The sequence below is a fragment of the Pongo abelii genome, chromosome 2, assembly GCF_028885655.2.
Source record: "Pongo abelii isolate AG06213 chromosome 2, NHGRI_mPonAbe1-v2.0_pri, whole genome shotgun sequence".
NCBI classification, from domain to species: domain Eukaryota; kingdom Metazoa; phylum Chordata; class Mammalia; order Primates; family Hominidae; genus Pongo; species Pongo abelii.
The window spans coordinates 123,872,354-123,886,658 of record NC_085928.1 but is presented as its reverse complement, the minus strand read 5'-3'; the positions used below and the strand labels follow the sequence as shown (position 1 = coordinate 123,886,658).

The following is a 14,305-nucleotide window of genomic DNA, read 5'->3' as shown; positions in this document are numbered from 1 at the left end:
TAGAACAGATTGGAAAACTGAAATAGTTTTTAAAATCGTAATACAAGACCCCATAATAAAGTGTTAGGAGGAATTAATTAGAAAAACTTGATAATACTTTGAGGAAATGATCAGGTTAGACTCATACTTTGCATGGTACACTAACCTCTACATGGATTAAGGATTTAAATACAAAAAATTGAATGACAGTAAAGCCAGCAGGAGATGGAATAGAATATCAGGTTTATGAGAAAACAGTAACTTCAGCTTTGAAGCAGTGGAATAAATTATGAAGGAAAAGATTGACAGATTTGAATACATAAAAAATTTAAAACTTTTGCTGTTTTTTCATTGTACAGGACTAAATACAAAGGACATTATTACTGAAGGCCATATTTGCATTCCATGCTACAAAGACAGCTTTAAAACCCAAACCATGTTACCCTTATTCAAATTTATACGGAAAAACATCAGATCTCAAAACATAAATACTTAAAATATGAAAAAATGAATACACTGACAATCAGTAAAGAGAAATTGTTCAGCCTACCAACAATTAATATATGTGCAAAATAAACTTGAGATAGGATTTATCTTCTAAATAACTCCTCATACCTCCCTTATATAACACCCAATGTTGTCAGAGTTAGATAGAACCTTGTATACGCATTTCTTATTGCTGGCATTGTAAATGTATACAGACTTCTTAAAAATTAGTAATACAAAGCTAATCAGGCTCACAGCTGCATGAGTTTTTTCAGTCAGCAATTACATTTTGAGCACTTTATCTTCTGGAAATAGCAAAAGCAGATGTGAGCAAAAGATGTTCATCTGTTATTGTTTACAATAGCAAAACCCTGGAAACCTAAATGCCCCAAATTATGAGAATGGTTTTATAAATTATGAGAAGGGACTACTTGTTATAGAGGGCAAGCCATTTGAAGATTTTTATTTTCAGGAGTTTGGCCCAAAGGGATGAGGAAAGAGACAGTGAAGTAGCTTGAGGGGAAAACAACATTAATTAAAAACTGTCATATATTTCATTGAAGCCTTGGACATATTTATCAATTGAGGGGGAACAAGATATTTAGAGGAAATAAGAATGAAATTTTGAGGAGAGAGGGAGAGAAGAAAGGGCGGTGGGGAGGGAGGAGAGGAGAAGGAAGAGAGTGGGCCAGACTGGAAGTGCAAAGACCTCTGAGGCACAAAGAAGCCTCAAAGGCAAATGTGGAAAACTTTGCTTTGGAGACGAGATGTGACTTCCTCTGAGATAAAGATGAAGAAAGAAACATTTGAAGTGAAGAGAAGGAACAATTTAAATCCTCTGAGAATTTGACTTAGGTGAGTCTGTCTTGGTCTGGCAGAACTGGATACCCCAACACCTGTGATGCTGTAATTCTGTAACATTTTCACAGCATTTGTTCACTCCGCTTTTAGTGTCACTTTCCAGCTGTGACGAAAACGTGAGCAAAAGTGCCACCAGGGGGCAGGCTGGGCACTGGCAAAAGGACTTCAAAGAGACCATGGAAAAAAGTCTTTTCCTTTCAGCCCAGGGGTCCATTCTTTGTTTTTGCAACAACAAATACTGCATCAAGTCCAGAGCAATTTCCTTAATGGTTGTGTTGTGGGTATGGATTTTGCTCCATAAACTCAAGTGTGCAAGAAATGTCACAGTACTGTACTTTATTTTCTCTAAATAAAATTAAATCCAACTGCAAGCCACCATCCTAGGCAAGGCTGAAAGTCACTCAGTCGTTATTACAGCTCCCACAGCCCCAAAGGATTCTGTAGAGATAATGAGGATCTTACTCAGTGCTCACATTTAGGTCACATTGGTCCATCCAGCGACTAGTGAAATACTTATGACCTGAACCAACATGTCTTGGTACATGGTGACAGTGCTGTATCCTTATCTGTTAGGATATGGGCAGAAGTTCCAATGTCTGGAACGCATGCACGCACACACGCACACATGCGCACACACCCGGATACCTCCTTAGGTTACGCAAAGCAGGGAAGCTGACGCACACACGCACACATGCGCACACACCCGGATACCTCCTTAGGTTGTGCAAAGCTGGGAAGCTGAGGATGATTCCTATCTGTAGAAATTGTCTCCTGCACCCTCTGGCTTGAGGGAAATTTCTCCTGCTTCCCCCTGTGCCTGCCTCTTTGTCGTCTCTATGGTCTAATCATGGGCCAGCTTAGGCTATAAGAACATCTAGGAAGATAGACATCTTCAGAACACACAAACCTCAGGCAGAGGCATTGAAGCCCTGCGATAACCACTAGGAAACAGTATTTTTGAAGGATACTACTATAAGTTCTGTAGCATAAGGTTTAAAAAAGAACTTCATCTTTGAACATTTTTTAAAGTGCTGCACCTTTAAAGACACAGGTGCTTTTGGTTCACAATCCAAAAATGAGTGACTGAATATACTAATGTCAGACAATGACAAAATCAGAATTCTGAAAAATACACAGCTTTCAATTGTTGTGAACTCGTGAACATGTGTGCATGTGTGTATGCATATCTGAGTCCCTAAGAGATCAGGAGACATTATATACAGAATTGCTGTTATTTCCACTTGCTCTAAGTCCAGATATTAGACATGCAAAAAGACATTCAGGAAATAAATGGGGCAAGGAAAGAGACACTAAAACCCTCCCTAAAATCCAAAGCAGCAGCCTGTGGTTTCCACAGAAGCACATCACCCTACTCAGATTATGCAGTCTCATCTTCAAGTGCCGTTAATCAGAAATCTGCCAGGGAGAATACTAAATTCTTTCTAAAGATATCTGGAATATCAAGTTTTATCACCAAACAATAAAACAACAAACCTGTCAAGTAGATTTTAAGATTTATTTCTCCTCTACTATTAAGGAGAAAGGAGCCTGTTATAAATGACTAATATTAGTCACAAATCTGCAGGTCAGCAAATGGAAAAAAAAAGTTGAAATAACCATACATGACTACGAAAAGACAGCTTGTTAATTACTTTTAAGAATGTAAATTTTGTTGGTATAATGTACTTATGAAATATTGACGAGGAAATCTTCTACATCAGACTACCGAGTAATTATGGGGCAAAACAAACCAGTGGAATTTTCAATTACGTTCTCTGGGGTCTAACATTTCCCATCTTATCTTTGCATTCTATCCTCAACTTCCTCATCCTCAATATCTGATCACTATAAGGCAACTTCAGAAAAAGCAAAGATACAAACTTATTTCAGGAAGTTACTTTAGAAAGCATAGGGCTGGGTGCAGTGGCTCATACCTGTAATCCAAGCACTTTGGGAGGCCAAGGTGGGTGAATCATGAGGTCAGGAGTTTAAGACCAGCCTGGCCAACATGCTGAAACCCCATCCCTACTAAAAATACAAAAAATTAGCAGGGCATAGTGGTAAGCAGCTGTAATCCCAGCAACTCGGGAGGCTGAGGCAGGAGAATCAGTTGAACCCAGGAGGTGGAGGTTGCAGTGAGCCAAGATTGTGCCACTGCACTCCAGCCCGGGCAACAGAGTGAGACTCCATCTTAACAAAACAAAAGCAAAGTGTAACACAACCACAGTGCTAGAGCTTTCAGCGAAACCTAGGAAGCCTATTGAAGATCACTATGAACCACCACTAGCAATGCGTCTAAACTTAAAACCAATGCAGATACTGTGTGTTTTAGCAAGGAGGGAGAGATGGGGAGGAATGACATATTGGACACAATACCTGGGAACATGACCTGAGAGAAAATAGTTTGCAAACTAATTGAATATTGTATAATCATAATCCTTAGAGTGGTACAAGAAGAAAAGATTAAAACATTTTAATATTTAAAACTTTAAAATTCATCCTTATAAAAACTGTTAAATCTACATGCTATATTTCTAAAGTAATACATGTAGATAATTTTAAAATGGTAAAAACGTACCATATTGGGATTAATGCTTTATTTTTTTCTGGCCCTTGGGAATACATGCTTAAAACCTGGATAACTTTTTGTCTAGATAAAGCACTCAGGGAAATCTGTGGCTTCATTGGATCAATTACTCCACTAAGGTATCTCATTTGAAAATTTTCAAATTGCAGAGAAATATAAATCACCTACAACTATCTCTAAAAATATTTTGGCACCTCTTATGCACCCTTAAAACATACAGTATTTTACATGTACTTAAGTATATTTAAGCATAAAATTTCGATATTAATATACTACAGTGGCTGTTTTAAACCGCTTAATATGAATTATTTGAAACACAATCTTGTCTGGACACTACAAATTTGTTTATAAGTTATGTACTAAAATTTAGCCAGTTCTCTATAGTTGAATAGTTTCTTCTGAAATATTTGCTATTTTAAAATAATGCCTATAAATGTCTTAGTAGCTTCTCCCCCATATTTCTATAACTTTTTAAAATATATTTTTAGAAAAGGAATTGCTGAAAGAAATGAAGATATTTGATATGTTTTATAAAGTTGCTTTTCAGAAAAATGGTACAAAATTTACCCATGAACAGCTTACCAGGAACAGGAGTCTCCTGACGCTCACCAACAGTAGACATCAACACTAAAAACTACAGTGATTTGTCAATTTGATTAGTGAAAGATACCCATTACCCAATTTCCAGTGTGTTTCCTAACTCCTCTGGCCCAATTTACTCAGACATGGAGAGCTTTGGATGCCAAAGAGACAAGATTCGATTGGTAAGATGGTAAGATTTTATCCTGTGAGACAGTGGTTCTCAAGGAAATGGTACAACATTCCTAGGGAATACCTAGGAAATTTGGGTTAAATGCTTTGGATTTTCACGATTTTGAGGGGGTTGCTACTGGAATTTAGTAGGTAGAGACCAGAGGTATCAGCTGCCCTGCACTGTGTAGAGCAATCTTGAGTAACACTGAACTGTCCCATGTTTTACACAACTTTCAAATGTCCTACTAGAAATGCATGAGGGTAAGAAGCCTGGTTATAATTATTCAAGCACAAAACCTAACTGTTTTACATACAAATGACAATACTTTGTGGCCATTTTTAATAGTTTCCTACTACCATGTAAAGCAAGGGAAAAATGATTTCTTCTGAGTATTTGCAAAAGTTGTTCAGAATTTTTGAAAAGCACATTATTAATACCACACTGTTGCTGTTATTTTCACCACTAACATCACCTACTTATAATAGTCTGCATTCATAAAGAGCCTACATTCACTGTTTCTAAGAGTATACGCAAGAATCTTACCACTTATGTATTCCAATACTATCATGCTCAAGTATTTATATAATAAAACTTATAAACTTTCTTTCATATTGTTTAGTCTTATGTTGCCTTTTACAAAACTTATAGGGAGGTCATGTATTTCATTGGTTTCATTTTAAGAGAGTAAACGGTGTATTATTCTCCTAAATATTATATTTACTATAAATAGTGGTCATTGACTCTGACAGGGTTGAGAACTGTTGCTATATGGGACTAGGGGACAGGAAGCAAGTCAGAGACTTCCAGCGGAAGAGTGACATCATGAAGCAGAGATGGAGGTAAAGAGGGGCTGACAGTAAAGAAACTGGAAAAGGAGATGGCAGGAGGCAGAGAGACCAGAAAAGGAACAAATGCAATCTAGGTAGGGAAGTAATGAAGACTTAAGATATCATAATGAGAGTCAGAGGATTTTATGGAGGGCATCTTGAAAAGAGAAGTCATTGAAACTCAGTGATCCAGTATCAGAGTGTCATTGTATTGTTAGGCCACAGAGTGATTGTGTTCTCAAATAGTCTCTCATATGTGCACATACTTGCAAGCACACACATGCGCTTATACCCTCCAACTCTCCAGATTCATTACCAAATAATCCCACTCTGCTTCTGCTGCCAAATGGAAGATTTATCACACCAGCGATTCTGAAATCTGACAGCTCAACCTGACATTAGTCTGAATCGGGCAAAGCCTTATTTGTGATTCTCTATCAAAGATAAACGCTGAAATAAATTTCAAGTGTGCTTTAAGTACACTACAGGTTATAAGTCATATACTTGCATTCTCATTCTACAGTAAGCATAAAACCACGTAAACTATGTGTATATATGTATCATCTCCCTTCCCCCTTGCCAAATTCATGCACACACCCCGACTTGCAGGGAGAGAATGATAGGAAATTAAGAAACTCAGGACCAGTGATAATTTGTCCACAGCATGCATTTTTTCTATTCAGTAGCAACTATAACAAATGAAGTGTTACTAGATCAGGCAAGGGGAAACCATGGTTGTAAATGGCAGAAAAGCATTTCCAAAATTAAGGGATGGAGAGTCCAAGATGGCTGACAGTAAAGAAAATAAACTGGATATTTACCGATGATCATCCATTTTGGCAAATATTGGGGATAAAAGAGAATGTCCCAATTCCTTTTCAATTCCAATTAAAATGTGCATTACAGGCTGGGGTGCGGTGGCTCACGCCTGTAATCCCAGCAATTTGGGAGGCCGAGGCAGGTGGATCACCTGAGGTCAAAGCCTGGCCAACATGGTGAAACCCCATCTTGACAAAAATACAAAAATTTAGCTAGGCATGATGGTGGGTGCCTGTGATCGCAGCTACTCGAGAGACTGAGGGTGTGGGAATCGCTTGAACCCAGGAGGCGGAGGTTGCAGTGAGCAGAGATCACACCATTGCACCCCAGCCTGGGTGACAGAGCAAGACTGTCTTGGAGGAAAAAAAAATGCATTATATTCTGTATTATCTGAGATTAGCTTATATATCCATACTCAATTTCAATTTTTCTAAAAAGACATAATGAGTCTATCTAGTTATTCTAATCCCTGTCAGTCCAACAGTACTAAGACACAAATACCACATTCTTCATTGTTTTTCTTAAACAATTTCTGGCTTAGAAAAATGGTGACCCTATCTTTCTCAACTTGTAATTTCTTTCTCTACCCTACTAAAAAAATGTCAGCCACATCCTATCAAAGTGAAAAAAATGTTCCTCTAAACTTCACCACTAAATTCTCACATTGTCCAGTTCCTGTTTCTCTTTATGGGTTACTTAACATCTGAAATGTATTCTTAAGCACTTTGCTATTTTGTGTGTGACAGAAATGTAAGACAAATCCCAAAGTCTATGCTAACTGCCTGAAATGGGTAAGGGCACAGATATAACACCATCCATCTCTCCCCATATTTAGGGTTTGATAAGGGGTGTATTCTGTATTGGTCATCTATTATGTTACAGGTTAGGAGGTTTGAGCCATGAATAAACAGAAAATGACCTGAAGCTAAAAGGACATGCTGCCAAGTGAGGCAGTGACCATGACTTAAAGGCTATGCTCTGCTCTCTTCCTTCTAGTTAGGCTGGGCAAAAGTCCCAAGCTTTCTGCCATGGAGGACAAGGCTCCATTACCCTCCCTCTGCCTGTTTTTCTTCTCACCTCCCATCACTGCTTCTTTGCACCCCTGTGGTCTTTGAATCACATTCTCCTCTCGAGCCTCTGAGTTCTCATGCTGTGATTCTTCCTGGAATCCGCTTTACAATTGTCCCCTGACTGGTATCTGCTTATTGTTCAAAACTCAGCTCTAGTATCACACATTGGGGTAGATACCCTTTCTCTCTACTTTCACTGCAAACAGTTAATCTCCATTCAGGTACTTCTGGGTTACCTCATGATTGTCTCTTTACTCATTGTCTCTGGGAATATTGAGTTTCTCAAGGGCAGAGACACGTCCTTTTGATGTTTGTATTTCCAGTGCATAGTATAGTGGACACTCAGCAAATGTTTGTCGCTTACCTGAGTAGGGAGTGTTTTGTTTTTTGTCTTCTAAAGGGAAAATAGGCTATGGACCACGAAAATTGCTTTAAAAAAAAAAAAAAAAGTTTTCCCGCTGAGGGTAAGGGAGGGGTTTTCAAGTCAGAGCTTTTACTAACCAGGGTCATAAAGTCAGCTGTGCTGACTTGATCCCACTTGAGGTAGGGAATTGCCTGATTTTAATGGTGCTAGCCCATAAGAACTTGCACTCTACATGTCATGGCCACATAATCCCTAGTGGAACTCCCATGGGTTCACTTTCAATATGCGTTATGTTCATACATCCGGAAAGTGGGATCAAGTAGTGTTATTCACGAGACTCCATAGTGCTTGGAAATCTGGACTAGAGGCAGGATTAATAACTGGCAGGGCCATGCTAGGCGAGGAGTAGATGAGACACAAGCAGTCCCTGGAGCCTGGGGCCTCTGCTCACACTGTATCAGCCTTAACAGCTGTGTGTGAAGACACTTCCAAGCACATTTTGTTTGATGATCAGCTGAAACCCACTACTAGCCTCTTTTCTCTTTTACATAATCCCCTTGGGTGTAAGACATAGGGCCTTTGTTGAAGACAGAAGGTCTCACGCCTACAAAAAGTATCAGATTTAGACTTCTAACATTATTTCCAAGTAAGGTGATATAACAGTCAGAGACGCAGTAGCAGAGTTGAAATAAGTGGTCATTCATCACACAACTTTAACCTTGTGTCCCATGACCAGATGGCACTTCCTGAAGTACACTGTGAGCCGAAACTTCTAAGAAACTATCTTACAAACAACCTGTTAATTTGTTAAATGTAAACAATGTCTACAACTGTTTGGCCTGTCATTACTTTTTAACAAACTAGAAGATGTGCTTCTCTAGATAAGAGGGCCTAGCAAGCACAAAATTATTTATAGGATCAACAGATAATGTGCACTGAATCTACTTCATCAAAAAGAAAAATACCATTTACTTATTACTTACCAAATTAAGTTTTGCCCAGAACTCGGGTCCTTCTTCCATCTCTCTGAGGCTCGGTGGAATGTACCAAAAGCAAATATTGGCATATTCAGGCTGAGAATTAGAAAAAATATAAAGTTGTTTGTTATCCCAAGACTTATCTTAGAATGCAATGAAATACTTTTAAAACTCTTAGCTAGTTTCTTGAAGAGTTATCATGTGAATAAAATTTTAACATATCAGAATCTCATAGAGTAACAGTCCCTGCTGCCTTCTGATAACATCCTATTTAAAAATTTTCTTTCCATAGCATGCACCTAGCATGTTCTTTCATCTTTAAAAAAAAAAGTGTGCAAAGATCAGGAAAAAACAGTAGTTTGAAGCTTACTTCAACCCAGCTCTGATTGTCAGTTAGTGCCTGCTTACATACATGCTCAGAGATGCCCTGGATCCTCTCTCCAACACTGATCCTTAAGTTATTTGCTGTACCATCACAGGCTTCCAATAACTTTTCTTTAAGGCAGCCAAAGTTGGCCCCTACACCTGGCAAATGTAAAAACTTTGATTTCCTGTGAGTTGATAGCAGCATGACATGCTTGGGCTTCACTAACCAGCACTGCTATGACCCTAGCCAATACTGCTTTTGAAAAAAGAGCATCACCTTGACTCCCAGTTCTCAAATATCAGTAAAAGTGCGAATTAGCTATGAGACCTATTAAAAATGTAGATTCCGAGTTCCTATGTTCAAAATGTCAAATGTTTAAGTCCATCCTAGAAAAGGCTAAAGAACTGGCATTTTATGAAGCATGTCAAGTGATTCTGAAGTGGGCAGCTGATGTTCTATCAAACTCTCATCTACACTAAGTAATCATAACCCAGTTATCTTCCCTGCCAGTCTGTTTTTCTGTCAGCCATGACTTGCTTAAATATGGGACTGTACTGTAACAGGCTTTAGCCCAGCCTTTGTCACGCAGACAAGGCTTTGTCCTCACTGGACAAAAACACAAGAAATGCGATGACTACTCAATGACTAGGAGATCTGGGACATTGCTGGGGGTTCACAAATTAGACATATAGAATTGTATTCAGGAAAGATTGTGTCATTTGCATCTTCCTCATTTGATGCTTCACACTGACAATATTTGAACTGATTTTTCATTTTCTGTCATAAACAGTTTGTAATAACCAATGTTATAACAGTTCTCAATAACCGTCAGAATTATGCTCCAGTATATAAAGTTTCAAAGCATTTCATCAAGAGCAAAGACCCATAATCTCATATCTTAAAATCAAGACTGGTGAGATTTTTTATATATATATAAAAGTGGATTTTAAATCATAAATGAATGCCCAGAAACATTCTCAGTTCAACAAGGTAAGTTCTTGATCTTATCCTTTCATCTCTGAAATTGTTAACATTCTTATTGGACTTGACAAGAAAAGAGCTATAAATCTTCAAAATAAAGAGTAGTTAAAAATGAAACACTGTAATTCAACTCAATTTTCACAAACATCTGACTACAATCATTCTTACAAATCTACACAATTTATACCTGGATTTCTGATGTATTGAAAGTAATGGCAAAAACCACAATGACTTTTGCAGCAACCTAATATAATTTATCTAGGACAGATTGTACTGAACTCCCAAATTCTTTGAGCATTGAATGTGAACACATTTTTCAAATGAAGTAACTATACCTGACTAGAAAGTAGAAGAAAAATATAGTAATTATCTGTCACTAGATTGTGTTATATCAGTTATCAATTTATTGCCCCTCAGCCAGAAATCTACCCTTTTTGAGTGTCCTAAAATAATGTAGGTGGACTCTGCAGATATTTCTCCCTTGACACGTGGTCCAATCTTAGACTTTGTCAGAAGAGGGTGCTGGAGAGACACTGGAGAAGGAAGGAATGCCTTCCTGGTGTGGTGTGCTCACTTCATGGGTCTCCTACAGAATCTGTGGTTCATTTCAGCAGCACTGGTGACCAGAAACATGAGCACACCCCCACCCATCTACCCCCGTAGCTTCCCCCAGTACACCCCTTTCAGGTGGCATCAGGTGGCATCACGGCAGACAGGCAGCAAGTGGAGGGCCCATAAATGGCTTTTCTTGGCATACTCCCCTCAGGTGGTTTCAAAGGAGAGAGATGCCAGCTAGGCACCTTGCCTTGGATGACTTCTCTGGCACTCCTAGGTAGCTTGCAGTGATTTCCAAGTTGTGGCATGGCCCCTGTAGATGGCTTCCCTCAGCTCAGCACTCCAGACTAGATTTCTAGTGAGTACCACCAATGTAACATCTCAGTAAACTTTTCTGCTATCCCATGAGCCAAGGTCATACTCTCTGAAGAGGTCTGGACCTCAGTCCTGGGAAGGGATGGCCTCTCCCTTGAGCACTCTCAGTTCCAGGAGTGGTGGCTACTCTCTATATCTGCTACTCCTGTTCATTTTTATGTTTTTCATTCTCCTATGAGACAATCCTCCATTACCCCAATCCCTTGTTAATAATTCTTGATATTACACTTTCCCAATTTACCATGCAGTTCTTGTCTTCTGAATGGACTCTAATATGTCACCAAATTTGTTATTCCCTTTCATTTGCATAGGAACATTACAAAAGTTTATGATATTTTACTTACTGTTATGGGTTCTATATTTTACAAGTTAGGACTTAGACCTTTTACATTTTTTAGTAAGTTACTGTTTGGGCAAAAGGAATCAGATCTATCACTAAGCACTTTTAGAATGGAATGGCTGCAGTGCTACCACATTTGAAAGCTTATAAAGCCCTTCTGACACTTCATTTCATTGGAAGAATTGATGTTTCATTTGGAATATCGTCGCTTTGGTCATTTCCAAAATTAAGAGTTGAAAAAGTCTTCGAATTTTTGCAAAAATATATTTGACTTTTTCCTGTCTCTGCCTCTGTAGCTTGTATTTTACATAATTTTTAAAGAGACTTCAAAGCACTGAGTATTTCCAGAGTAAAATCATTTATATACCCCTTAATTTTAATTGCCTACATATATGAAAGTCTGACTTCTTGGGTGTCCTGAGAACACATTTAGTCTATGTTCTAAAATCCACAAAATTAGGAAGGTATTTACAGGATTCCAAGTGTCTAGTGAAGGGTACAAAAACTCTGGAGCAGCAAGTGCATTGTCATAATCTTTAAAAATTCATGATAAAGGAGTAATGTGCCATTAAAGAAGAGTTTGAATACATTCTATACTGGTTTTCAAACAAACATATTCTAAAGTTCTTTATCAATTTCAGGAAGAGTTATTTAGCAAATTTTGAGACCATTTGGGAAAGAAATTAGTGGTCACTAAGAGGTAGCAGCTCACATTCTCTAACACTGAGTCATGTCAAAAATTCATCTCCTTTGCTTACAATGTCATTAGATCAGAATAATAAAAACAAAGCACTATTCTGTTTTAATAAATGTACATACAGAATCCAGCATACTGATTCAAACAACCATGCTAATATAGACTGAAGGAAAAGCTGGAATGGTGAATTTTAACTGACTTCAAGCTTATAGGTGTTAAGATTAGACTATTGAAAAATTTGAAAGGCAGCACTGGATAGCACCAAAAGCCTAAGTTTTGGAGTTGCAAGGATGTGGCTTTGAATTTCAACTTCAGATCTTTGGGATGAGTATCAAACTTCCTCAGTTTCTGCTGCTTAAACTATAAAATGTAGATGATGATATCTGTCCCACAGGGTTGGTTTGATGATTAAACAGAGAACGTGTTTTCAAAATTTAGTACCGTGTCTGGCACACAGCAAGCACTGTAGTCAGTTAGTGACTATTATTTGGGGCCATAATGGTAAAAAGAGATGTCTTTTAAAGTGGATGAATAGCTCCATTAAAATGCATACTAGTGAGGTACATCACTATGTTAATTTCTTGGTACTATATTTGAAGGGAAACATTAAGAAATAATGTCCAACGAGGGGTAACCAAGCTGTTCAACTTAATAAGCAAAGCTTTCTAATGTTATAGATATTGACCAGGCATTGGGACAAGAAAATGACTAATACTTTCTGAACTTGGAATGAATAGAGGACAGGGTGTACTGAAGAGATCTGAAGCTAGAAACGAAGATGGGAAGTCATGTCATGAAGGACTTCTCATATGACGTGCTTGGAACCTTGGGCTTGATTCTAGAGGAACATGGAGTCACTGGAGAGTTTCACTACTCCAGGAAAATAGATCTCATCTTTGAAAAGCTGCTCTAGCAGCACTGTGGCAGTTAGGCTGGAGGGATCTAAGACTAGAAGTGGGACACAAGTTAGAAGACCTTAGATAGTACCAACCTGAAGAGTGATGAGATCTTGAACTAAGGCAGTGGCTTTGGGAGTGAAGACTAAGCATTCAAGATATACTTTAGCGGGGAGGATGAGGAGATAGTAAAAACAACATTAAGACTTTCGGTTGAGTGGATCATAGTTCTAATGACCAAAAGAAGAAAGTAGAATTTTGGTAAGGAAAATACTACACTTAAGTTTTAGAAATGTTGAATTTGAGATGTCTATGGCGTCTAAGTGAAAATTTTCAGGAAATATTCATATACAAAGGCCTGGAGTTTAGGAGCTAAGTTGAGGATGAAGACATACAAAGAGGCTATTGATAACAAAGCTCTGAATGTGAAGACATTTCAGGGAGACTATGTGGCCAAAGACAAAGTGTAGAAGAATAAGGGAGTGCCCTGATGAAAAGTCCCTTACGTGGAGACTGAAAAGAACAAGTCACATGGAAAAGAGAAATTGGGAAAGGAAATCAAAGAAACTAAGACAGGGGAGACTATCAAGAGATGAAGTGAATGGATAACATTAATGCTACAGAATTTCAGCAAGATGAAGACTAAAATAATGCACATTGGATTTAGCAATTAGGAGGTAGTTGTAATCTAATAAAACTATAACAAGATAACAATGTAAGAAAAATCACAATGTACTTGATACATATTAGTAGGTTCACTATTAGAACATGAATAATTTAGAGCTATCTGGAAGAGGAATAATGAACTAGTGAATTCTCTGCAAGTAGGGAAGTATTCAATCAGAGGTTGACCACTTGTTAACCGATACTGTTAAAACAGGTTTCCTGCATTGTGCAGGAAGTTGACTATATGTCCTCGAAGATCTTCTATAACTCAGTTGATGAAACATTAATAACTCCTAGCGTAGACCTTGAGAAAAGAAACAAAAGTTGAATAATTAGCACTCTCCCAAGAGATAAAAATAAAATATGTGAATTGATAGTATAAGAATGAATATACCTCTAGGAAAACATCTGTTAGATCTTAGATCCAACACAGAAAAATAGAGATGATTTTCAGGGGCCTATGAATAATTCAGAATTCACTTAAAATAATAACTTTCATCTTCAAGAAATGTATTTTTGTTTTCAGGAAAAATATTCAAGTACTGGGTATTCATTTACAATTTCCAATGTTCCACTTTCTCCTTGCCATTAGACAACAGTGACACATACTCTCTAATACATGTACACATACATATATAGACATACAAATGCATATAAGCAAAAAGACTATCAACTTTATGTGACATTCAAGGTCTAATTCTGCT

General features: G+C 37.9%; 1 protein-coding gene across 1 annotated transcript in view; it reads right to left on the bottom strand.

Moving 5' to 3' along the window:
* Window positions 1–14,305, bottom strand: part of GADL1 (glutamate decarboxylase like 1) — a 166,335-nt gene that overhangs the window by 41,160 nt on the left and 110,870 nt on the right. Inside the window, exon 14 of the mRNA XM_063722158.1 lies at window positions 8,731–8,820. Coding sequence (XP_063578228.1) covers window positions 8,731–8,820 — 90 coding nt within the window. The remainder of the gene's footprint in view (window positions 1–8,730; window positions 8,821–14,305) is intronic.